Source organism: Danio rerio, chromosome 16 (assembly GCF_052040795.2).
Source record: "Danio rerio strain M-AB ecotype USA chromosome 16, GRCz13ab, whole genome shotgun sequence".
In the NCBI taxonomy this organism is placed as follows: Eukaryota; Metazoa; Chordata; class Actinopteri; order Cypriniformes; family Danionidae; genus Danio; species Danio rerio.
Genome location: NC_141036.1, coordinates 31,512,285 through 31,536,955, shown reverse-complemented (window position 1 = coordinate 31,536,955; position 24,671 = coordinate 31,512,285). Strand labels below are relative to the sequence as shown.

Here is a 24,671-nt window from a genome sequence, read left to right as displayed (position 1 = left end):
CGAGCTTAATAAAATCACATTGTCAAGCCCAACATGAAATTCTGAAAATAAGGAAAGAGCTGAGACCTTCCATAAAAAAGATTTGATGGCTCTGAGCACTGATCATAAATGAACATTTGTTTTTTTGTTTTTTTTAAAACAAAACCAGCAGCATTTAGACTCACAACCGACATTTACCATGTTAACTTTTGCCTTGTTCCAGATGTAGTTTAAGCAACAGTGTGCTAGTGTGCTAAAAAGGTTAACAATCTGAAGTTTTGTGTATACAGTCAGCACAAATATGCAACACAACCAAATGTGGCTGTTGGCATGTCACGTTAGACAGAAACATTACATGATGGCACACTGTAGTCTACCACAGTTTCAGACTTTAGACTGAACACTTTTGACTGAACACACTAATTTTACAAAAGCACTTTATTTTATAGTTACACTTAACCAGTTCTGAAATATTGTAAATGGCATCTAAAGTGCTCCTTGTAAACACTATCAATTTCAATTACTCCTATGATTATTTCCCAAAAGATGGTGATCCACAAACAACTGATAGCATGTTTGTCCCTGTACAAAAGACGTTTTTTGTGTGTGTTAAGACAATTATTAACGTTAACATAGCTACGGCTTGGCAGATAATCAATATTATATCGAATCACAATAAAAATGTCAATAACAATGAAACTCTGGGCTTTTTTACTCTAAATTGATCTAAGAGCCAATCACACAGAGGAAATGTGCAGCAATCTTAAAGTGTATTGATGTTAGAGATGCACTGAATTTTCGGCCACCAAAAATGTATTGGCTGAAAATATGTTATGCCATTTAATGGACCCTCTCATTTTTGTGGTTTTAGTCATTGTTGGGATACTCTTTTAACTCTGGAAGCATTAATAACTGTTATCGAATATCGTTATTGTACAATATGGGATTGCATTTTTGCCATATCGCCCAGCCCTATTCTAGCTATTTGAAACATTGTGTTAATATGTTGAGGAAAGCACAGAGATTTTTCTAAAATGGACCGACAGTGAGAGGGATACATTTGCAAAAGCGATCGAGATATGGATTAGCAGACATGCCAAATCAACAGGGTAACGCTTTCTTTTACAACCCGCAAAGTACCGCGTAAGTACAGTGAAATTACAGTGTACTTTTCTGTACGTACTGTGTAAGTATAATGAACGTATGTGTAGGTATAAGGGAACAAACCGTAATGCTTGGGTAAAAAGGGGGTAACAACCAGATGTTCATCACAAAATTACCGCGTAAGTACAGTGAAATAACGGTGTACTTTTCTGTACCTATAGTGTAAGTATAAATAACGTTTACGTAAGTATAAGGGAACAAACTGTAATGCTCGGGTAATAAGGGGGTAACAACCAGATATTTAGCATAAAAGGTACCGCGTAAGTACAGTGAAATAACGGTGTACTTTTCTTTAAATTGCAAATGAACAAACCATAATGTTTGCGTAAAAGGGGAGTAACAATAAGATATCCATCACGCAAAGAAGTATATTAAGTTTACGATGTACATTTCTTCAAGTATTGTATACATATAAAGAATTATGCAAGGATGGTGACAACCTATTGCTATCTGCAAATGTACTGTATATGCACCTGCGTGAGTACATTAGTACTCTTATTCAGTGCTTGGGTTTTATATGGGGTGTTTAATGAATAAAAGGTTTACAACCTGTGAAATTATGAACCCTTATTGTATACTGTATGTATTTTAAATCTGCAATTCAATATAAAATATATTTCCATACACTACTTACCTTATGTTTACTCGTCGATCTCACCAAAGCCATCAATGTCTCCATAACTCACTATCAACAAATAACTTTGCATGACATAGGCCTACCGTCAGGGTTCAATGCAGATTAAAACAGGCTCGCATCTTTACTGCTGTTGCACAGGGGGGCTAACTGTTGCATTTCAGTAAATGTATAGCTGATGCTTTATAGAAAAATCTAGTAATTTGGTCTTTAATCAATAAAAACTGCTACTGTAGTTTACTCTGTTCTTAGTGTTCAAGTATACACTAGTATGTTAAAGTTCAGCTTCTTCCCTCTTTGTTCCCTGTAGTTAAAGGGTAAATACAGTATTTGTTCCCTCCTTGTTCCCTGTACTTACAGGGTAAATACCACATTTGAGGGTTGTAAATTAAAGTGAAGCTTTGTTCCTCCCTTGTTACCTCCTTGTTACCTGTACTTACAGGGTAAATACCACATTTGAGGGTTGTAAATTAAAGTGAAGCTTTGTTCCTCCCTTGTTACCTCCTTGTTCCCTGTACTTACAGGGTAAATACCACATTTGAGGGTTGTAAATTAAAGTGAAGCTTTGTTCCTCCCTTGTTACCTCCTTGTTACCTGTACTTACAGGGTAAATACCACATTTGAGGGTTGTAAATTAAAGTGAAGCTTTGTTCCTCCCTTGTTACCTCCTTGTTACCTGTACTTACAGGGTAAATACCACATTTGAGGGTTGTAAATTAAAGTGAAGCTTTGTTCCTCTCTTGTTACCTCCTTGTTACCTGTACTTACAGGGTAAATACCACATTTGAGGGTTGTAAATTAAAGTGAAGCTTTGTTCCTCTCTTGTTACCTGTAGTTAAAGGGTAAATACAACATTTGTTCCCCCCTTGTTTCCTTAAGTTTACAATGTAAAATCTTCAAGGCAGTGAAATAAATATACAAACACACAATACATTTCTTCTTTACTTTGTAACCTTTATTTTAATAAATAAGCATTTTAAAAGACTTCATATTAATCAAACATTGTCTTGTCTATCATTGCCTATACTCATTCATTTTCTCTTCGGCTTTGTCCTTTTGTTAATCTGGGGTCGCCACAGTGGAATGAACCACCATCTTATCCAGCATATGTTTTACGCAGTGGATGCCCTTCCAGCTGCAACCCATCTCTGGGAAACATCCATACACACCCACTCACACGCATTCACTACGGACAATTTAGTCTACCCAATTCACCTGTACCGCATGCCTTTAGACTGTGAGGGACACCGGAGCACCCGGAGGAAACCCACGCGAACGCAGGGAGAACTCCATGCAGAAACCTTCTTGATGTGAGGAAACAGCACTACCTACTGTGCCACCGTGTTGCCACCCAGCTGCAACCCATCACTGGGAAACATCCATACATACTCATTCACACACATACACTACGGACAATTTTACCTTACCCAATGTCACCACATATTTTTGGACTTGTGGGAGCACCCGGAGGAAACCCACGCTAACATGGGGAGAACATGCAAACTCCACACAGAAATGCCAACTGACCCAGCCGAGGCTCGAACCAGCGACCTTCTTGCTGTGAGGCGATTGTGCTACCCACTGCGCCTGCCTATACTCAAACAGCAAAATAACACATTATTTCCTTCCCCCTTTTTTTCTGGCATCTCTTGCTTGGCTTCCTCTTCTGCTCTTCTCAGCTTCCACTGAGGACTCTGATGGTGAGTGGCTGATGAAATCCCATGGGTCTTGCTGCTCTGCATTTATATAAAATATATGAACAGACAGAAAGGCTTTTAGTAAGCTATAGACATGTTTATTTTCCTGTTTAATGTGTGTGTAGTGGTTGTCCAACAATTTCACACACTAAACATTTACAGATACCATACAGACACTATACATTACTATCAAACAAAAGTACTATGATCAGATCATATGGGAGATTGTGATCATTTATAGTGATAATAATTAAAGCGCTGTAACAGCCCGGTTGGAGAAATAAAAGGATTAGACTCATGCACTGATGTTGCACTGTCCTCCTTTGTGCCTTTATTGTTGCATTTGCCGTCCTTAAAGACTGTACAACACCGTAAGAGCTAAGAACAGATGAATAAACACAAATAGAAAAGATGTAATGAATAATAGTTCACATAATAAGACAAAACAATAAACTTAGTGACAATATTATTAAGTATCTGCAAATATATGACTAATTTTACGATAAAATAGCAATTTAAATTATTAGCAAGCCAACAGATGCATCAAATTTTAGCAATATGTATAAAAAATGTCCTCATCTACCTTGTTCTCCCTTCCAACCAGGTGTTCAAACAATGAAGATGAACAGAACAAAAAACAAACTCAAATATGCATTAAATCTCTCTTAAATCAGTCCTTAAATGTAACTTTAGCTCCGTGCATTTCTCTGTACAAGCGATCGCTCTCTCCCTCGTGCTAGGCGCGCTTCTCCGATCTCCCTGCTTCCGTGATCTGCGCGCGCTCACGCACCTGACCACTTCCGGCAAGCCGCGCGTCAAAATAAGGGTCTCTATAGGCTAAATAACTTAGTGCAAAGCGGAGTTCAAATAAATAACAAAAACACAACAATTTTTAAAGAAATAGAGAAGTAATTAAAAGCAGCATAAATAATTAACACTGAAACCTAACTTAAATAACTTGGGGTTATTTACACTCCCACCAATCATGAGTGATTATGAATTTTAACCTTTTAATCACGAATGATTTTAAATGAATTATAATTACTACTACTATAACCATTTAAGACTAGATGTAAACAACACTAAAACATATATTACTATGAACTGTTTACTCAAAGGATATGTCAGTATGTTCAGGCTGCCTCCATCAGCAGGACCAGCTTCTGCACTGGACGTTCCACCACAGATGGTTTATGTGGACGTTTGCCATCCTTCCCCAGATTTCTATCTCCGAACTGTATTTTCACTCTTCTCACCAATCCGTCCTTGTCAGTGACTGCCTCAATAATCCTTGCCAAGCGCCACTCATTCCTGGGCAGATCCACTGCCTTCTCCAAGACAATATCTCCTACTTGCATGTTCCTTCTTGGTGTATGCCAGCACTGTCTTGTTGTGATGTTAGACACATACTCCTTATGCCAACGTCCCCAGAATTGTTCTGCTAAGTATTGGACATGCCGCCATCTCTTACGGGCATACACATCTTCCCTGACAAATTTGCCAGGAGGTGGTAGGGCTTGAGTAGGTTTTAGAGTGAGGAGGTGATTAGGGGTTAGAGGTTCAGGGCTACTTGGGTCAGTTAGACTATCAACCGTGAGCGGACGACTGTTTACAATGGACATGGCCTCGTAAAAGAACGTTCGCAGAGAAGAGTCATCGAGCCTTCCAGATGACTGTGACAGGGTGGAGCGAAGAACACTTCTGACAGTTCTAATCTGTCTTTCCCAAACTCCGCCAGTGTGGCTTGAATGAGGTGCATTAAAAACAAAGTCGCACTGTTTTTCCGCTAAGAATGTTACCAGACGGTTGGTGTCAATCTCCTCCATAGCTTTGGTGAGCTCATTCCTGGCTCCAATGAAATTACTGCCTTGATCACACCTTATTTGATGGACTGCTCCTCTGATAGCGATGAAACAACGCAGGCCATTGATAAAGGCATCTGTGGACATGTCATCCAGCATCTCAATATGGATGGCTCTGCAACAGAAACAGGTAAAGAGAAGTCCATACCTCTTGTTTGACTTGCGACCTTTGCAGGTGATGAATGGACCGAAAACATCCATCCCGCTGTATGTGAATGGAGGGGATGGCTCTATGCGCTCTGAGGGTAAGTTAGCCATTTTTTGCTCTTCCGTAGGTCCACGTAACTTGCGACATCTCACACATTGTCGTACAAAGGAAGCTACAGTCCTGTTAACTCCCGTAATCCAGAATCCTCTTGATCTGATTTCATTTATAGTCATTCCCTTTCCTTGATGAGCCATCTTCTCATGACAATCAGCAATCAGGAGTTTTGTAAGTTGGTGCTCCTTCGGAAGTATCACTGGATACTTGATAGCATTAGGGATAGATGCCTCACAAAGTCTCCCTCCCACCTTCAGCAATCCATCTTGGTCAACAAAGGTGTCAAGATTGTATAGTCTGTTGCTGCGAGGTAGTTGTTTGCCCTTACGGAGTAAAGTTATCTCCTCTGCATATGTCTGCTTCTGTAAGTCCTTGATTATGATACACTGTGCATCGTTCCGTTCCGCCAATGTACTGTGATTATGTGACTTGTCTTTCCTGACACGACGTATTAAACGTGCAACAGCTTGGATAGCTTTGGACCATGAGGACAACTTGGTGAGACGGTCTGACAAACATGAATACTGTACAGTTTGCGTGTTGAGTGACTGAACCTTCTTGACTTCAGGGTCGCCAATTGGAAGCTGCTTGCTGATTTCCATAGGTGGTGGTATTTGCTTTTCCCATAAAACTTTAGGTCCTCTAAACCAGTTGGAAGTGACAAGATTGTTAACACTTAGACCACGCGATGCGTAATCGGCTGGATTTTCATCTGAGCAAATGTACCGCCACTGTTGAGGAGTTGTGGTGCGGTGAATCCTTTGTACTCTATTTGCCACAAACGTGTGGAAACGGCGAGCTTCGTTGTTTATGTAGCCTAACACCACTTGTGAGTCAGTCCAGAAGAACGCTTCTGCATCTGCCAGGTTCATTTCCTCCTTCAACATGTCATTCACTGCAACTGACACCACTGCGGCAGCCAATTCTAGCCGAGGAATTGTTGTGATCTTGAGTGGGGCCACTCTAGATTTTGCCATGAGCAACGAACAACTGATGTCACCTTGCTCGTTCTCGAGTCTGAGATATGAGCACTGACCATATCCACTCATGCTGGCGTCTGAGAAGTGGTGAATCTCTCTCCTTATGATTCTCCCAAAGCCAGAAGGCACAATACAACGAGGCACTTCAATCTTTTCTAGATTAACTAGATCTGCCTTCCAGTGTTCCCATGCTGATTGTAGATCAGCGGGTAAGTTATCATCCCAACCCATACCACTTCGGCACATTTCTTGCAGAATGGTCTTTACTTTAAGTACAAAGGGGGCAAGAAAGCCTAAGGGATCAAACAATGATGCCACTATAGACAGTATCCCTCTACGGGTTGCTGGTTGGTCCTTAACAGTGATACGGAATTTAAAATTGTCTTGTTCCAGACTCCAGTAAATGCCCAAAGCTCTTTCCAAAGGCTGATCAGTGAGAGCAAGATCGACAGCTGTAACATCCACCGCACACTCTGAGGGTGGTATTGTCTTCAAGACTTCCTTGTCATTAGACACAAACTTGTGAAGCCTTAAGCTTCCCAGTGCACAAAGCTGACGAGCTTCTTCAGCCAATTTGATGGCCTTCTCTGTGCTTTCAATGCTGGAAACTCCATCATCCATGTAGAAATCTTGCATAATAAATTGCGAGCCCAGAGGATACAGACGTTCACCTTCTCTTGCAAGATGCTTCAGCCCATAGTTAGCGCATCCAGGGGACGATGAGGCTCCAAACAAATGCACTGTCATGCGGAAGGTTTGAGGCTGTGAATTGAAATCTCCATTTCTCCACCATAGAAATCGTAAATAATCACGATCCGCATGGTCTACATGAAATTGGTGGAACATTTTCTCCACGTCACACATTAGGGCTACAGGGTACTGTCTGAACCTCAAAAGGATGCCAGTTAAGCTGTTCATCAGATCTGGACCAGTTAGAAGATGGTCGTTCAAGCTAGTTCCCTTGTATCTGGCTGAACAGTCAAAAACTATACGCAATTTCCCTGGCTTTTTCGAGTGGTACACTCCGTGATGTGGTATGTACCATCTTTCTCCTTCTCGTCCTTCCTCAAACACCTGTTCTGCATTACCCTTCTCTATTACTTCCTCCATGAATGTTACATAATGCTCTCTGTACTCCTGATCCCTCATTAATCTCCTCTTCAAATGTTGAAGTCTTATGACAGCAAGAGGTTTGTTATCTGGAAGATATGGTCTTTTCCTGAATGGCAGGGGCATTTCCAGATGACTATCCTTGTTCAATCTGATATTCTCTTCCAGCTTTCTCAGAAACATGATGTCCTCCTGAGACGTCACTTTAGTGTGCCCTTCTGTATCCTTGAAATCAGATTCCAGCACTTTTATCACATCTGTGGGAGTTACTGCAGGTATTTCCTTGATAGACACTCTATGACACATGGCAGCACTGCTTTGGGGCTCAAAATGTGTTAAGGAAGGACCTATAATGCTCCATCCGAGGTCCGTGCGAACAGCATATGGTTCATTCTCCGTTCCAAGAATTACTTCTCGGGGCGCTAGCGCTCTGGAACAATTGTATCCTATCAATAGTCCAACCTCACAATTTTGAAGTGGGGGAATTTTGTCTGCTAGAGTGGCTAGATGTTTCCAATGACTTGCAGTCTCCATTATAGGGATGTGTGCGCGATCCACAGGAATGCATTCTTTGGTGTATGCAGGGGGTAGATCTATAATCAGTGAGGAATTGAAACCTCTAACTCGAAGACCAGAAATCCTTTCACTTGACATCAAGGAGTCCTTTCCAACCAAAGTAGTGAGTTTAAGCGTCACGGGACAGGAGTCAACTTTAAGACTTTTGCATACTGCACATTCAATAAAGACTGAATCGCTTTGTGTGTCTAACAGAGCATAGACGAGCTTCTCAGAAACTGGGTCTTTATGTGTGGACAACCACACTGGCACAATCATAGAGGTGTTAACAGGCGTGCATCCAGATTCTACACTCAATGACATGGTCGCAACTCCTTCATGGGCATTTTCTGGGCTCTGAGCAGAAGAAGACCTCACCTTTCTATTGAAGCTGTCGTCATGTAGGCAGGTAGGGTGTCTTCCCTTACAGGTGTTGCAGCAATGTCGGGAGCGGCAGTCCTTGGCACTGTGACCCAGCCTCAAACATCCATAGCACAATCTTGTATCCTTTACGAACTGTCTACGTTCTTCAAGAGACCTTGCAGAGAATTTAGAACATTCATGAATTTGATGTTCACCATTTTGACAGAACAGACATGGCTTATTGACCTTTCCAGTGGGCTTTGAATTATCATGCTGTGTGACAGTCTTTGTATGGAAGACATTAGCTTTAGGTTTACTGACCTTGAAATAATTTTTCTCTTTGTTAGGTTCTGAAACATGAAGGGCATGAAAGGATGTGACTGGATTACAGGCAACTTCAGCTTCAACAGACATGAAATGGGCGAATTCTTGAAAAGTTGGAAAATCTTGTGCTTCACTCAGCGTTTGTGTGGTTTGACGATTCCAGCGGGCAGCCGCCCAATCAGGGAGTTTGCTTACAAGCTTCCTATTCTCTTCGCAATCATTTAATATTTCCAGTCCCTTTACATGTGGCATTGCATCCTTACATGAGTTCAAGAAATCAGAGAAATTTCGAAGTCCTACCGAGTCCTTGGATTGAATTTTGGGCCAGCATGCGAGTTTCTCTCTGAATGCTCGTTGTATGATGAATGGCTGTCCGTAGCGATCTAGAAGCCTCTTCCACGCGTCCTTGTAAGCCTCCTCATCATTTCTGTAAAAGATACCCTCTAGCACTTTCAGAGCAGGCCCAGTAACGTACTTCTTCAGGTAGTATAACTTGTCTCCTGAAGAGATATGTCTTTTATCAATGAGTGATTGAAATGAAGCCTTCCACTCTATGAAGTGAATGGGGTCGCCACTGAAAACTGTGGGCTCTGGCATAGGAAGTCTGTTTAGTGTTATGCTATCTTGGACAGCCTGCGCTAATTGAGACACATCAGCATTGGGACTCTGTGATGAAATGTTAGGCGTTGGATTAACGGAGGATAAGTATACTGGTTTATGCGTGGGAGGGCTTACAGGTTGCTGCAGCCCTTCATCTTGATTAACAGTGTCAACAGTTTCTTCCTTGTCATACACCTCCAGTCTTGCTCTAGCTGCTCTTACCTCCTTCATCGCTTGGAGCCTTTCAAACTCGCCTTTTTGAGCCTCAAGTTCTTTTCTTTGCTTCTCTTCTAGAAGTCGTAATTTTTCTCTTTGCTCCCTTTCTTCTATTACAGTAGCATATTCTGCTTCCTTAGCTGCTAGCTCTGCTGCTGCCTCTATGCGTTTAGCCATTAGTATAGAATTCAGAGAAGGTTGACTAATAGGTGTACTGGATTTGGAGCTGATGCGTGAAACAGTAGAACCATAAACAGAGCGAGCGTAGTCTCGTTCAAGCAGCTCACGTAAATGCCCCTTTACGGTTTCATTGTCAAAGCCTCCATCTACCCCTGAGATCCTCTCGTATGCAATTTTTACTATATCCTTTGTAACAGCATCACAAGCATCAATTTTCCTTCTCATATCAGTGGGTGGAGTTACATTACTTCTAACCCTTATGTATGCATTCATCACACTGTCCTTTTCCTTTTCCAATGAGTCTATGAGTGTTGCTAATTCACTCTCAGAAATGTCTAATTTCAACTGACTTCTTGCTTTCCGAGCCTCCGCCTTCCATTTTTCATATGCATGCATAAGCTTTCTTTCTGCTTTATGAGACTCCTCCCTTTGATATGCAAGCATCCTGTCTGTCTGAGTTCGTTCACGGGTAGAGCGACGTACATTTGTGTCTAATTCTTCAGATTGAACTTCTATTTCTTCATCAACTTCTTTGTTTTGAACATTATCAATTTGTTCGTTTACTTTTGCAGGAGTGCACAAATTGGAACCGTGATCCGTCATCATTTACATCAGCAAATAATGTCAGTGGGTGTAAGCTCTTACTGTAACAGCCCGGTTGGAGAAATAAAAGGATTAGACTCATGCACTGATGTTGCACTGTCCTCCTTTGTGCCTTTATTGTTGCATTTGCCGTCCTTAAAGACTGTACAACACCGTAAGAGCTAAGAACAGATGAATAAACACAAATAGAAAAGATGTAATGAATAATAGTTCACATAATAAGACAAAACAATAAACTTAGTGACAATATTATTAAGTATCTGCAAATATATGACTAATTTTACGATAAAATAGCAATTTAAATTATTAGCAAGCCAACAGATGCATCAAATTTTAGCAATATGTATAAAAAATGTCCTCATCTACCTTGTTCTCCCTTCCAACCAGGTGTTCAAACAATGAAGATGAACAGAACAAAAAACAAACTCAAATATGCATTAAATCTCTCTTAAATCAGTCCTTAAATGTAACTTTAGCTCCGTGCATTTCTCTGTACAAGCGATCGCTCTCTCCCTCGTGCTAGGCGCGCTTCTCCGATCTCCCTGCTTCCGTGATCTGCGCGCGCTCACGCACCTGACCACTTCCGGCAAGCCGCGCGTCAAAATAAGGGTCTCTATAGGCTAAATAACTTAGTGCAAAGCGGAGTTCAAATAAATAACAAAAACACAACAATTTTTAAAGAAATAGAGAAGTAATTAAAAGCAGCATAAATAATTAACACTGAAACCTAACTTAAATAACTTGGGGTTATTTACAAGCGCAGAGGGGAAAAGGCTTAAATATATGTGCAGGCAGTATAGACTTTGAAGTAAAGATTATTTGCAGTTCAGTGTACATATTTAAATTCTGTGTCACTCATTAAATGGTAAGTAAATGTAACGTTTGGGTTAACTACCCCTAAGGTTAGTTTTTGATTAAAGTACATGTCATAACCCATCATTAGTCCTAAATAAAGTGAAAGATAACATAATATGGTTGATGTACTGTTATGGACCCTTTTTACATTTCAGCACAGTGAATGGGAAAGTACAACACATTTTTTTACAATCTTCTTTGCTCAAATAAAATGAAAACTTTACGATGGTGTTGTCTCGACAATTAGAAAAATAAAAAAATAGTGTGAAACTGATAACGCCAGCAAGAAGAGAGAATAACTTCTAATTTACTCATGACCATAGACACTGTTTGAAACACCTCGCACATGTAATCATATTATATAATGCATACGTAAATACAAATAAATGTTATTTTATAAAAAAATCATATAAAAAACTCAAGGATTTTAGATCCTGATGATCGTTAAACGCGTCATAACAGTGTTGTGAAAAGGGTGTAATTGTTAAAAATAGGTACAAACATCAGATATAAACAAAAACCTAAACAAACACTTCTATGTACATAACGTCATAAAAATACTTGTTTTATTTACCTCGCGCTGCCGTCCTTGTACTGCCGTGAACAGGAAAATCTGGGAATGGAGGACGGAGAGTTGAATCGATTCGTCTTCAACAAACCGATCAGTGTGACATCAAAACATCGCGAGAACAACAGACAGCTCCGTGTGCATTTGAATCCATCTCGCGATATTGTATCACTTCAGGTACGCGCCTACTGATTTGTTGATTCAAACGAGTTGTGAATCAAGAAGCCTCTAAAGATCCGAATCAAACTGCAGCAGCACGCCACGAGGTTTTGCTCAGACTGTTGGGACGTTTGGAATTGCTCCGTCTTGTCACCATGTAACACATGTGAGTAAATCGTTGTCAGTAAATAAGGCTATTGTTACGATTAAAAAATTGTGCATTAACCAGATTATATTTATTTTGTTTCATTTGTTTTTAGCGTAACATTAACGTTAGTTTATGGCCGAATCTAAACGGCCAGCAGCGAAAATTTACCAATGTTTTCTGTCGTTTACTTTGCACATCTTAGAAATGTTGCCAAAGTTCCTATGGATTTAGTTTCTTCATGTCATTCCAGAAAGACTGGATGATGATCAGGTCAGATCTCTGTGGCTGTTGTCATACTGACTTGTGCAGACGATTTTCTCCCTTTATACGTTAATTACAGCAAAGTTAATGACAAAATTAATGTTTGGAAATGTAAATTGATATATTCTGTAGCATGCCAGTTTGATATATCAATACCCCCCCCCCCCCCCCCCCCCCCACCCAATTACTATTAACGTTTGCCTAGGACTTTAGCACAGTAGCCTACTATTTAAGCCTTTTCCCCTCTGCGCTTTAATTATTATCACTATAAATGATCACAATCTCCCATATGATCTGATCATAGTACTTTTGTTTGATAGTAATGTATAGTGTCTGTATGGTATCTGTAAATGTTTAGTGTGTGAAATTGTTGGACAACCACTACACACACATTAAACAGGAAAATAAACATGTCTATAGCTTACTAAAAGCCTTTCTGTCTGTTCATATATTTTATATAAATGCAGAGCAGCAAGACCCATGGGATTTCATCAGCCACTCACCATCAGAGTCCTCAGTGGAAGCTGAGAAGAGCAGAAGAGGAAGCCAAGCAAGAGATGCCAGAAAAAAAGGGGGAAGGAAATAATGTGTTATTTTGCTGTTTGAGTATAGGCAGGCGCAGTGGGTAGCACAATCGCCTCACAGCAAGAAGGTCGCTGGTTCGAGCCTCGGCTGGGTCAGTTGGCATTTCTGTGTGGAGTTTGCATGTTCTCCCCATGTTAGCGTGGGTTTCCTCCGGGTGCTCCCACAAGTCCAAAAATATGTGGTGACATTGGGTAAGGTAAAATTGTCCGTAGTGTATGTGTGTGAATGAGTATGTATGGATGTTTCCCAGTGATGGGTTGCAGCTGGGTGGCAACACGGTGGCACAGTAGGTAGTGCTGTTTCCTCACATCAAGAAGGTTTCTGCATGGAGTTCTCCCTGCGTTCGCGTGGGTTTCCTCCGGGTGCTCCGGTGTCCCTCACAGTCTAAAGGCATGCGGTACAGGTGAATTGGGTAGACTAAATTGTCCGTAGTGAATGCGTGTGAGTGGGTGTGTATGGATGTTTCCCAGAGATGGGTTGCAGCTGGAAGGGCATCCACTGCGTAAAACATATGCTGGATAAGATGGTGGTTCATTCCACTGTGGCGACCCCAGATTAACAAAAGGACAAAGCCGAAGAGAAAATGAATGAGTATAGGCAATGATAGACAAGACAATGTTTGATTAATATGAAGTCTTTTAAAATGCTTATTTATTAAAATAAAGGTTACAAAGTAAAGAAGAAATGTATTGTGTGTTTGTATATTTATTTCACTGCCTTGAAGATTTTACATTGTAAACTTAAGGAAACAAGGGGGGAACAAATGTTGTATTTACCCTTTAACTACAGGTAACAAGAGAGGAACAAAGCTTCACTTTAATTTACAACCCTCAAATGTGGTATTTACCCTGTAAGTACAGGTAACAAGGAGGTAACAAGAGAGGAACAAAGCTTCACTTTAATTTACAACCCTCAAATGTGGTATTTACCCTGTAAGTACAGGTAACAAGGAGGTAACAAGAGAGGAACAAAGCTTCACTTTAATTTACAACCCTCAAATGTGGTATTTACCCTGTAAGTACAGGGAACAAGGAGGTAACAAGAGAGGAACAAAGCTTCACTTTAATTTACAACCCTCAAATGTGGTATTTACCCTGTAAGTACAGGTAACAAGGAGGTAACAAGGGAGGAACAAAGCTTCACTTTAATTTACAACCCTCAAATGTGGTATTTACCCTGTAAGTACAGGTAACAAGGAGGTAACAAGGGAGGAACAAAGCTTCACTTTAATTTACAACCCTCAAATGTGGTATTTACCCTGTAAGTACAGGGAACAAGGAGGGAACAAATACTGTATTTACCCTTTAACTACAGGGAACAAAGAGGGAAGAAGCTGAACTTTAACATACTAGTGTATACTTGAACACTAAGAACAGAGTAAACTACAGTAGCAGTTTTTATTGATTAAAGACCAAATTACTAGATTTTTCTATAAAGCATCAGCTATACATTTACTGAAATGCAACAGTTAGCCCCCCTGTGCAACAGCAGTAAAGATGCGAGCCTGTTTTAATCTGCATTGAACCCTGACGGTAGGCCTATGTCATGCAAAGTTATTTGTTGATAGTGAGTTATGGAGACATTGATGGCTTTGGTGAGATCGACGAGTAAACATAAGGTAAGTAGTGTATGGAAATATATTTTATATTGAATTGCAGATTTAAAATACATACAGTATACAATAAGGGTTCATAATTTCACAGGTTGTAAACCTTTTATTCATTAAACACCCCATATAAAACCCAAGCACTGAATAAGAGTACTAATGTACTCACGCAGGTGCATATACAGTACATTTGCAGATAGCAATAGGTTGTCACCATCCTTGCATAATTCTTTATATGTATACAATACTTGAAGAAATGTACATCGTAAACTTAATATACTTCTTTGCGTGATGGATATCTTATTGTTACTCCCCTTTTACGCAAACATTATGGTTTGTTCATTTGCAATTTAAAGAAAAGTACACCGTTATTTCACTGTACTTACGCGGTACCTTTTATGCTAAATATCTGGTTGTTACCCCCTTATTACCCGAGCATTACAGTTTGTTCCCTTATACTTACGTAAACGTTATTTATACTTACACTATAGGTACAGAAAAGTACACCGTTATTTCACTGTACTTACGCGGTAATTTTGTGATGAACATCTGGTTGTTACCCCCTTTTTACCCAAGCATTACGGTTTGTTCCCTTATACCTACACATACGTTCATTATACTTACACAGTACGTACAGAAAAGTACACTGTAATTTCACTGTACTTACGCGGTACTTTGCGGGTTGTAAAAGAAAGCGTTCTGAATAAACATTCCATACTCTTTGATTAAAAGCAAATGTTAATGGAGCATGTACAGACTGACATTAATGTTTAAAGGTTCCATCAAATTAAAATAAAAAAATTAGATGTTAGTTTCAGTCTGCTTGTTTTAAGGACATCTATATGTTAGTGTGCTCCAAAACAGTGACAATTTCAGTTTAGGAGCCGATATAAACATGTAAAGCTTGCAGTTTGTCACTTCCCTCTAAATAGATCACTGTTTTCTTTCACCTCATACTTCAATTTCTCCTCAAAGCTTGACCGCCTGCTTCAAAAAAATTCTCATTTGCTTTTCATTTGATGCCTTTGAGCTCAGCCACATTCACTGACAGAGCTGTGATAAAACAAAATGTTTTTTTAAGGGGGAGAGGATACTCTACGTCCCACCCTCTCCTCATTTTTCAGTTAAGATTACATCAAACATTGAATAAAAAATGCACAATTCAAAACACAGTACCTTTAACAATTCTGTGCAAACGGTGAGCATCCAAAGCACCTGCTGTCAATAGCCCCATTTACACATACAGACATTTCCGGAAAGTTACCAGCAATTTTCCAAAAAAGGGATCATGTGTAAACAGACCCTTTTTAAAATTGCCCGGCAATTTTTGGGGAAAAAAAAAGTTGGAACATTACCAGTTATTTGCCGGAATGCTGCTCTGTGTGAGCAAAAAAGGAAAATTGCGGGAAAGAGCGGGTTCATGACACGCTGACGTGAGACATCTACTCTAGCCAATCAGAACTTTCAGACGCATTCACATCCAAGCTGTTGAGATTGTATGAAATTAAAAGCCTTTGAATACTTTATAATTTGTTATTATTATTATTAGTCAGAAAACATTTATATGTTCATTATTAATGCCAACTGTGGAAAGAATTTGTGAAAAAATGCTTATGACGATCCGATGTGAGTTTACCTGCAAGCCCTGCGTTCAGCTGTGTGGTGCTCGTGCACATGAAGGAGTGCTCTGGTAAATGCACTTTCTCGAAAGTGTTTCTCCATGTGTTTACATCAAAGTTGTTCACAGTACATCCACAGAATTTGTAATGTAGTCAAATGTGTAAACATTTAGCCGTTAGCGATTTTGCCTTTGGGTGTCTCTGGGACAAAAAGCAGCTGCATGAATGCTAAAGCTTCAAATTAAAGTGAAACCATCAACAAAAGCCAGACCCTTTCAATGTTCACAAATACAAGTGCAGCCGTTTAGAGCTTATTTCTGGTTATTGATGTCAGAATTTACTGGTATTTTGGAATGGATGTATAAATGGTCTTTTCTGGAAAGTTTCCAGAACTTCTTTGCCTGTGTGAACTGAGCTTTTTTTAATTTATCGGTAAATTTAATAAAAACATTTTTAATAAAAATTTCTGAATATTTTCTGGTATCACTGTGTGAAAGGGGCTAAAGGCATGCATAGTTTGCTAAATTAGTTGGATGTCTACAAAAACAAAATAGTTTTCAATAACCTTCATTTACACAGTCCAAAATGTGATTCCAAAACTGCATTTTCAAATTCATCCACTTTGGAGGGCGTTTTCAAAAAGATGTTTTCAATGTCTAAAAAGTCATCCCAGTGTGAATGGAAGGCCAAAAAGGAGAGAAAATTTGCAAACATGGCCTGAGACCAAAACATTTGCAATTCACAACTTGCTTTTTGGTTAGCACTGTTGCCTCACAGCAAGACAGTCGCTGGTTCAATCCTCGGCTGCGTCAATTGGCATTTCTATGTGGAGTTTGAATGTTCTCCCTGTGTTCGTGTAGGTTTCCCCCACAGTCTAAAGACATGCGCTGGGTGAATTGTATTAAGTAAATTCACCATAGCGTATGAGTGCGTGTGTGGATGCGAGAGCGTATGGGTGTTTTGCAGTTCTGCGTTGCGGCTGAAAGGGCATCTTCTGAGTAAAACATATGACAGAATAGTTGGTGGTTCATTCCACTGTGGCAACCTCTGATAAATAAGGGACTAAGTTGAAAGAAAATGAATGAATGAGCTTGCTTTCTGACTGAACCCCCCTCCCTCAAAAAGCTAAAGCAAAGATTGACATCAAAGTTACTTTCATTCAGACTGTTTGCAGATTTTGTGCAGACCATTGACTGGTTCAGATTAATGTGAAAGTTATACTGAAGGGAGGTAAAGGCATCCGTGTTCTTGCTGCTGCTGCTTGGTGTGTATGGTGTAGAGGGCCGATGTTGTAAGCTGTCAGTTACAATATCGACACTTATCGAGGTTTCGGCTCCGGACACTGAGCTCATAAAACCGGTCTCTCGAGGTGTAAATGTGTTGGCGAGTGTACCTAAAGATGTGAGGGTTTCTCCTGGGTGATATTCACTAGCTTAACCTGCAGTAGGGCTGTAATTAACTAGGGCTAATTATTGGCAGGCAGGGGTTAGGATGCTTATGAGACATCCCTGTGCTGCCTGTGCAGATAATCACAGCTTAGGGGCTTGTCAGAGGGGAAACCGCATGTGTGTGTGTGTGGAAATATCTTACTCGGAAATCAACATCGATGGATTCAGGTAAGCGCACAGCCCCATCTAGTGTTATTTGACATTTTAATTCACCAGGTGTTGTGGCAGCATTTTAGTGTGAAAGTTGACCGCGCTAACAATAGTGAGTATCGCCATGTTTTTTTTACTGAAAGCCTGTAATGAATTTGACAGCAAACAGCAGCTGTTGAGCTCAATTGATTTCATCTCTTAATCATCATTCCCCCATTTCCTGTCATTCGAACAGACGCATAACATATTCAATTAGCGGCTGAACCCGAGCCAGAAATCTATAGCAGGCGGAGGAGCGGAGAGAGAGGACGGTGGAAGAGGGAGAACACTGGGGAAATCAGCACTGAGCGCTGCGGCACTGCAAACATCTGTACTGGGACCCGCCGAGATACTGAAGGTCAATGAAGAGGTCAGACAGGACAAAGACACTCGGATGTGTCATTTCCCTCCCATAATCCAACTTTTTTTTCATACTTTTGTGTGTGTGTGTGTGTGTGTGTCTGTGTGTGTGTGTGTGTGTGTGTGTGTGTGTGCGTGCGTGTGTGTGTGTGTGGTTCTTTCATTTTAACACTACCAAGGAAAAGTTTAACATAATTACATATTTTAGCCTATGCTCTTGAAGTCTTTAATGCTCTCTTAAAGGCACAGTGTTTTTTTTTCATGAAAATTTCAAAAGCCTACTAGAACAGTGTTATATATTTTCTGGTAATAATACTTTTTTTCTGGTAACAATGTCATGTTGGCAAAAGTTCTCTCAAAGTGTGAAAAATAAATTGATTGATTGATTGATTGATTGATTGATTGATTGATTGATTGATTGATTGATTTTTATGTCCCATTGAGATACAATATCTCTTCTACCAGGGAGTCCTGGTCAAAGCAGGCAGCAGGACAAAGTACAAAAATCATCTCACAACACAGACACACACAAAAATAGTATAAGAGATTTTTTATATTTAAATTCTGTTTTAAAATGTACTTCTTAAATATACTGAGACCAGCCCGTCTGGCACCAACAACCATGCCACTTTCAAAGTCACTTAAATGATCTTTCTTCTCCATTCTGATGTTCGGTTTGAACTGCACCTGATTGTCTTGACCATGTCTACCTGCCTAAATGCATTGAGTTGCTGCCATGTGATTCGCTGATTAGAAATTTGTGTTATGAGCAGTTGAACAGGTGGCCGGTGAGTGTATATGTTGCATAATTCTCAGCATGGTACTGGGTTGCGGAAGTGCATCTGCTGTTTAAAACACATGCCAGAGTAGTTGTCAGTTCATTCCACTGTTCTGAAATCAGGGACTAAGCCGAAGGAAAATCAATAAATAAAATGAATATTTGAAAAAAATAGAAAACCTTATATTGTAGTAATGTTTCACTTTATGCACCGGTTTTAGCATAAATACTTGTTTACATAAAAAATGTGAATCATTCCAAACTTACGGTATGCCTAGTACTACTGAAGCACATTCATCATTGCAGTATAACCGTGGCATTTTTCCCCTCAAAAAGCAAAACAAGATTTAATGTGAGCTATATACATCTATATTAAGTGATGTTTTGTAGTTCAGGGAACATATATAGTCACAGTGGAGTGTGGATGTATTAATTAAGAGTAATTATGTTGTGTGTTATGTATTCATCACATTTTATATGTACCAATTACTGCAGGAACTGCAGGTTATTTTCATATCTACATCAATTACTTTAACAAATACTCTGACAGTAGATTATTTATACGGTTTGTGTGTGCGACCATGATAATGATAACCTCATCAGTGTCTGTGATTACAGTAATGATGTTAGTACACAAATGCACTGGTCTCTCATTAGGAGAATCTGTCCACAGAGAAGAGCAGGGGGGCTTGTCTATGAAACCTAATATATCACACACAGCCACACACTTAATGTATTTTACTAAGTGTGTCCCTGAGTGCATACTACACTCACTGAGCAAAAATGGCCAAACATACACTGATTTGCAGGTACCGGGTTGGACTCTTTTTTTTTGCCAGCAGAATTGCTTTCGTCCTTTATGAGATTTATCAAAATTCACACCATTTCCAAATATGCTTTATTGAATTAAAATCAGAAGGATTTGAATATCTTGAACTCACTGTTTAAGAAACCAGTTTGAGATAGTTTGAGCTGTGTGACATGAGGCATGTTGCACAAAATGAGTTGAACAAACTCAGGGTTGCAGAGTAAGTTTTGGGTTGACAAAATTAAACAAATCCAGCCAGGTTAAGATCCACTTCAGTGATTTCACAACGCTTGATATAAACAAGTTCTGTTTACTCTAGGGGAGGCGGGGCAACAAACCTCACCCCTAAACAAAACTTTCAATGGGGGATGAGCTAATTGTACAAATGAGATCGTCCGAATTCATACAAATAAGCCACAAAATCAAAAAGTTATGAATTGCCATGAGATACCCAGCGGTTTAACCCAGAGTTTGTGATTTAACATGCAGCTACAAACAGCCAATGGCACAACCTGAGAAGATCAGTTTTAAAGGTGCAGTATGTAAGTTTTACACCCAGTGGTTGAGAGCTAGGTATTCCACACCTGGTTCAAAACACACACAAGCGCAGTTTGCCAGATTGACAAGTTGATCTGAGTTCGCCAGAGCGGAATGAACAGCCAACTTATCCAGCATATGTTTTACACAGCGGATGGCCTTCCAGCTGCAATCCATCACTGGAAAACATCCATACACACTCATTCACACACATACACTAAGACCAATTTAGCTTACCCAATTCACCTACTGTATTTCTTTTTTTGGACTTGTAGGGGAAACCGGAGTACCCGGAGGAAACCCACAGGAACACAGGGAGAACATGCAAACTCCACACAGAAATGCCAACTGACCCAGCCGGGGCTCAAACCAGCGACCTTCTTGCTGTGCGGCGATTGTGCTACCCACTGCGTCACTGTACTACCCCACTGGATATATTCTTTTATTAATAATTCTTAAATACTAGAGATAGTTTTGCATGGAAATCCCAGTAGATGAGCAACTTCTGAAATACTCAGATCAGTATTTCCTTACCATTCTGATGTTCAGTACCTCATTCACCTGTCCCGCAAATTTTCTTATTTTCTTATGTGAAATTATTGTTACTGTGGGGGTAAGATGTGTCATCAGCAGGATAGAGTTCTTTGAAGTAGACCAATCTTTTGCTTTTGGCAAATCCACCTCATTAGCTTTTTAAAATTCTCAAGATATCTCAACATGATATTACATATCTCAACAATGACGCAACATTTAAAAGAGGTGTTATATAAATAAAAACCTGATAGAAATGAAGGTCAATGCGGCTTGCATAGCCATTTCAAACGTTTCAGTATGAGTTAGCAGCTTATGGAAAATGTTTGAAAATGCTAATACAGTTTGAATCGCGTATTTTTAGGTGAAAAATGTGAGCGATTTGTCCATATTTTTGTCCATATTTGTCCAAACAAGCAAGCGATTTGTCCATATTTTAAATATCTGTCCAGAGAGGACATGTTCGCAGGTTTCGCAGAGTACACCAAGCTTGAACTTTCCAACACAGTGATCTAAAAAACATGATGCACGACCTTGCGTTTCCTGTCTGATGCATAAGTGTTCGTTTAAATGGAAATCTATGGGGAGAAAAGTCCAATGTGACCGCAGCTTTAGATGTGACAAAGTAGCTGATGATTTTACACTGTATGTTAAGTACATTTTTCATTTCATTCAATGATTTGAACTGAATTTTACCCGTATTATGCAAGAAACGTTACACAGAATAGTTTTGACAAACACTGACCATACCTGTCAACCCTCCCGTTTTTCCTGGGATTCTCCCATATTTTACAATTCTATCCTGATATCAACCCATAAAGGTATTTTCCCATTTTTCTCCCCTATATTCAATCTTTCTAAGAAGGGTGGCTATAAACATGAAAGACCCGATGTTCCCTGTACGCAACCCATACCGCCGAAACACCAGGGGATGCACCTTGGTCTTAAATGTGAATCTGTTCTGTGCTTTCGTTTTATTTAGGCATGAAAAGACTTTGAAAAAAATTTGAAAATGCATTCCTTTCCTTTCCATTACAGGTAACGTTGCCTCATTGACTGTCAGTTGTGCTCCATAGTGATAAATAGATGCTGTTTCCCAAACGAATTCTGTATACGCGATTTAAAGTAGAAAGTGGTCACTCTGGGTTTTGAATGCATGTTTGAACAGACATACATATTAAAAATATTATTATTAATATTAATATTAATAATAATAATAATATCTAAACATATCAATCTTGGTGGGTTTTCTTTTAAAAACAACAAATTTTGTTTTAAATGAGCATAAAAAGTTAGTAAAGCTGCTCTTTAATCAGAATGTTTAAATTATACAGTAAATAAAAGGTTAATGAGATCTGATATCTGTTTATTCTATCCTTTGTAAATAATAATAGTAATAATAATAATAATAAACATATTACTGACCATTTCAACTGTTCCTTACTACATGAGTAATTTGGGAAATTTCCCAATTAGGGGGTGGGTACCACTTATTTTTACATCCCAATGTTAACAGGTATGAGTGACAAAAAAAACAACAACAAACAGCTAAGCTTGTATAAATGTATTGTAGCCTAGTAGTCAAATCAAAAGAAAAAAAGTCTACAAACAAAAATATTCCATGTTATACTTTCTGGTTCTTTAGACATCTTTTCTAAACGCATGTTGTCATATATCTATTTTGTACTGTATTCTAATTTCAGGCCTGCACACCAACCACGGTTGTTGTATTTAAATGCCATATATTTGTCATCTTGACATGACATGGTTGTAGATCATGTGATTAAGTGTGTAGGTTTACATGTATTCATTCAACACATCTGCACCACTCAGCAAATGCACCAGTTACAAAAACATTGAACTATTCTGCAAAAAAAATCACCACTAAATATGTTTGCGAAAACCTCAGAGACTCTTTATTTTCCCTTCCCATCACCCCCCTCATCATCCATCCATCCTGAGGGCAGCGGGAATAATTGACAGCCCCTGCCGCGAGTTAACCACATGGCCTCCCCGGGTTACCATAGTAAACAATCGAGATTGCTGCTTAACCGGGTAGTTTGATTGAGTTACCGCTAATTCACGTTTAATGACGCTATTGATTAGAACATGCGGGTGTTTGTGTTCTAACAGCCTCTGTCAAACCAATCAGATTAGCTGAGTACACCTGTATAACCGCGAAACAAACAGCACAAAGCAAATAGACTGACAGCCCGAGCTGCAGGAGAGAAATGCTGCGATCGCTCCTGGATCAAATAGCAATCAAGACAAAGTGGAGAAAACTGTGACCTGACTCCAAATGAGCGCGCGAAAGACAGAGAGAAAAGGAAAGCTCACAAGTGCGCGTCCTCGATCTCTATTTGCTCAAACCAGAAATTGGAGATCACTCTTTGCGGTGTTCTCTGGCACACGTATGGCTCAATCCATCACCGCAGCATACTCCCGCGGGAGAGGGAACATAACACATCCGACCATTGCCAGATTAATGGGTTAAAACCACGCACGTGCCCGTAATGCGCTCTCGGGGACGTGGAGATTAGGCCGCGGCAGAAAGTCTCGTCTTCAGTGGGCAACAGACGTATATCGATCCACCTGTGTCTGAATGTGTGTGTGTTGTCCTAGACTGAAAGAGTGATGGGTATGTCACCAGTGCTTGCTCTGCTGACATTAGGTAAGGACTGTTGACAAGTTAAGATGAAGACTCGCACACAAGCTCTCTCAGGAATAATAGGGCTCTTTTTCTTTCTGTCAATACCCATGAAGTGTTTCGGGTGTGTGCGCGCACTCAGTGGTATCTTTACAATACCTGTAGCATGGGAGGAAATGCAAGCTCTGGAGGTGAGGCTGTGGTCTGTGGCCAGTAAACCAGGTCATATTTTGCAGGTGTTTGTTTAGGCATTGTGATGTGAGTTTGGTTAATGTGGACTTTACATGATCCACTTGACAACATTCTCATTACACCCTTAAAGATAAAGGTTCTTTATTGACATTAAATGTTGATTGTGCAGAACTAGAACCTTTATATTCCACAAAATTTTCTTTTTAAGACCTGTTAGCTAAAAAATGTATTCATGCAACCCATTAGGGTATTCTGTAAAAAAAAGTCTATTTTGGAAGTTTCATCTTAAGAGTGTAAACGTAACAAATATTACTCTAATAAAAGTTTTATTTTGAATGCTTGCTTATTATCCCCTTTAGACACGATTAATACATTTTAAGAGGCTTTTCCAATTGAAGTAGTTTTAAAGGGCACCTATTTTACCCCTTTTTCAAGATTTAAAATAAGTCGTTTGTGTCTCCAGAATGTGTCTGTAAAGTTTCAGCTTAACATTTCCATCAGATCATTTATTAGACCTCTAAGAATATCGGATTTTCTGCTCTGAACACAATGTAGCTGTTTTTGTTGCCTGTGCCTTTAATGCTATTTCTCACCACCCATAGTTCCCATGTGCCTGTCAGAGTGTGCCTCAATCTCCGCCACGGCTGTGTCAGATAAACAGCACAGTGACAGACATGAAGGAAGCAGATCTCATGTAACGGTAGAGAAATACTACAGTAAGAACTTTTCCAATGATTGTTTGATGTATTTGTTGTGGAGTTGCAACGATGAGTCACACACAATGTCGTTACAAAGTTCACAAACACACACATACATACATACACACACACACACACAGTGGACACAGACAC

The 24,671-nt window shown here is 39.7% G+C and overlaps 1 protein-coding gene across 5 annotated transcripts; it reads right to left on the bottom strand.

Moving 5' to 3' along the window:
• Window positions 1-2,710: 2,710 nt before the first annotated feature.
• Window positions 2,711-11,076, bottom strand: LOC147840306 (uncharacterized). 5 transcript variants are annotated; one of them, XM_087287137.1, is made up of 4 exons: window positions 10,896-11,076; window positions 10,572-10,690; window positions 8,928-9,357; window positions 2,711-8,781 (listed from the first exon to the last, which is right to left on the bottom strand). In XM_087287137.1, the coding sequence occupies exons 3-4, from the start codon at window positions 8,972-8,974 to the stop codon at window positions 4,608-4,610; spliced, it is 4,221 nt and encodes a 1,406-aa protein (XP_087143263.1). In that variant the 5' UTR covers window positions 8,975-9,357; window positions 10,572-10,690; window positions 10,896-11,076; the 3' UTR covers window positions 2,711-4,607. The 5 variants fall into 5 exon arrangements, 4 of the variants coding, with proteins under 4 accessions (XP_087143263.1, XP_087143264.1, XP_087143262.1 ...); XM_087287138.1 differs by having other exon boundaries at window positions 9,231-9,357; XR_015511502.1 differs by having other exon boundaries at window positions 2,711-3,852; window positions 4,058-10,690.
• Window positions 11,077-24,671: the final 13,595 nt, after the last annotated feature.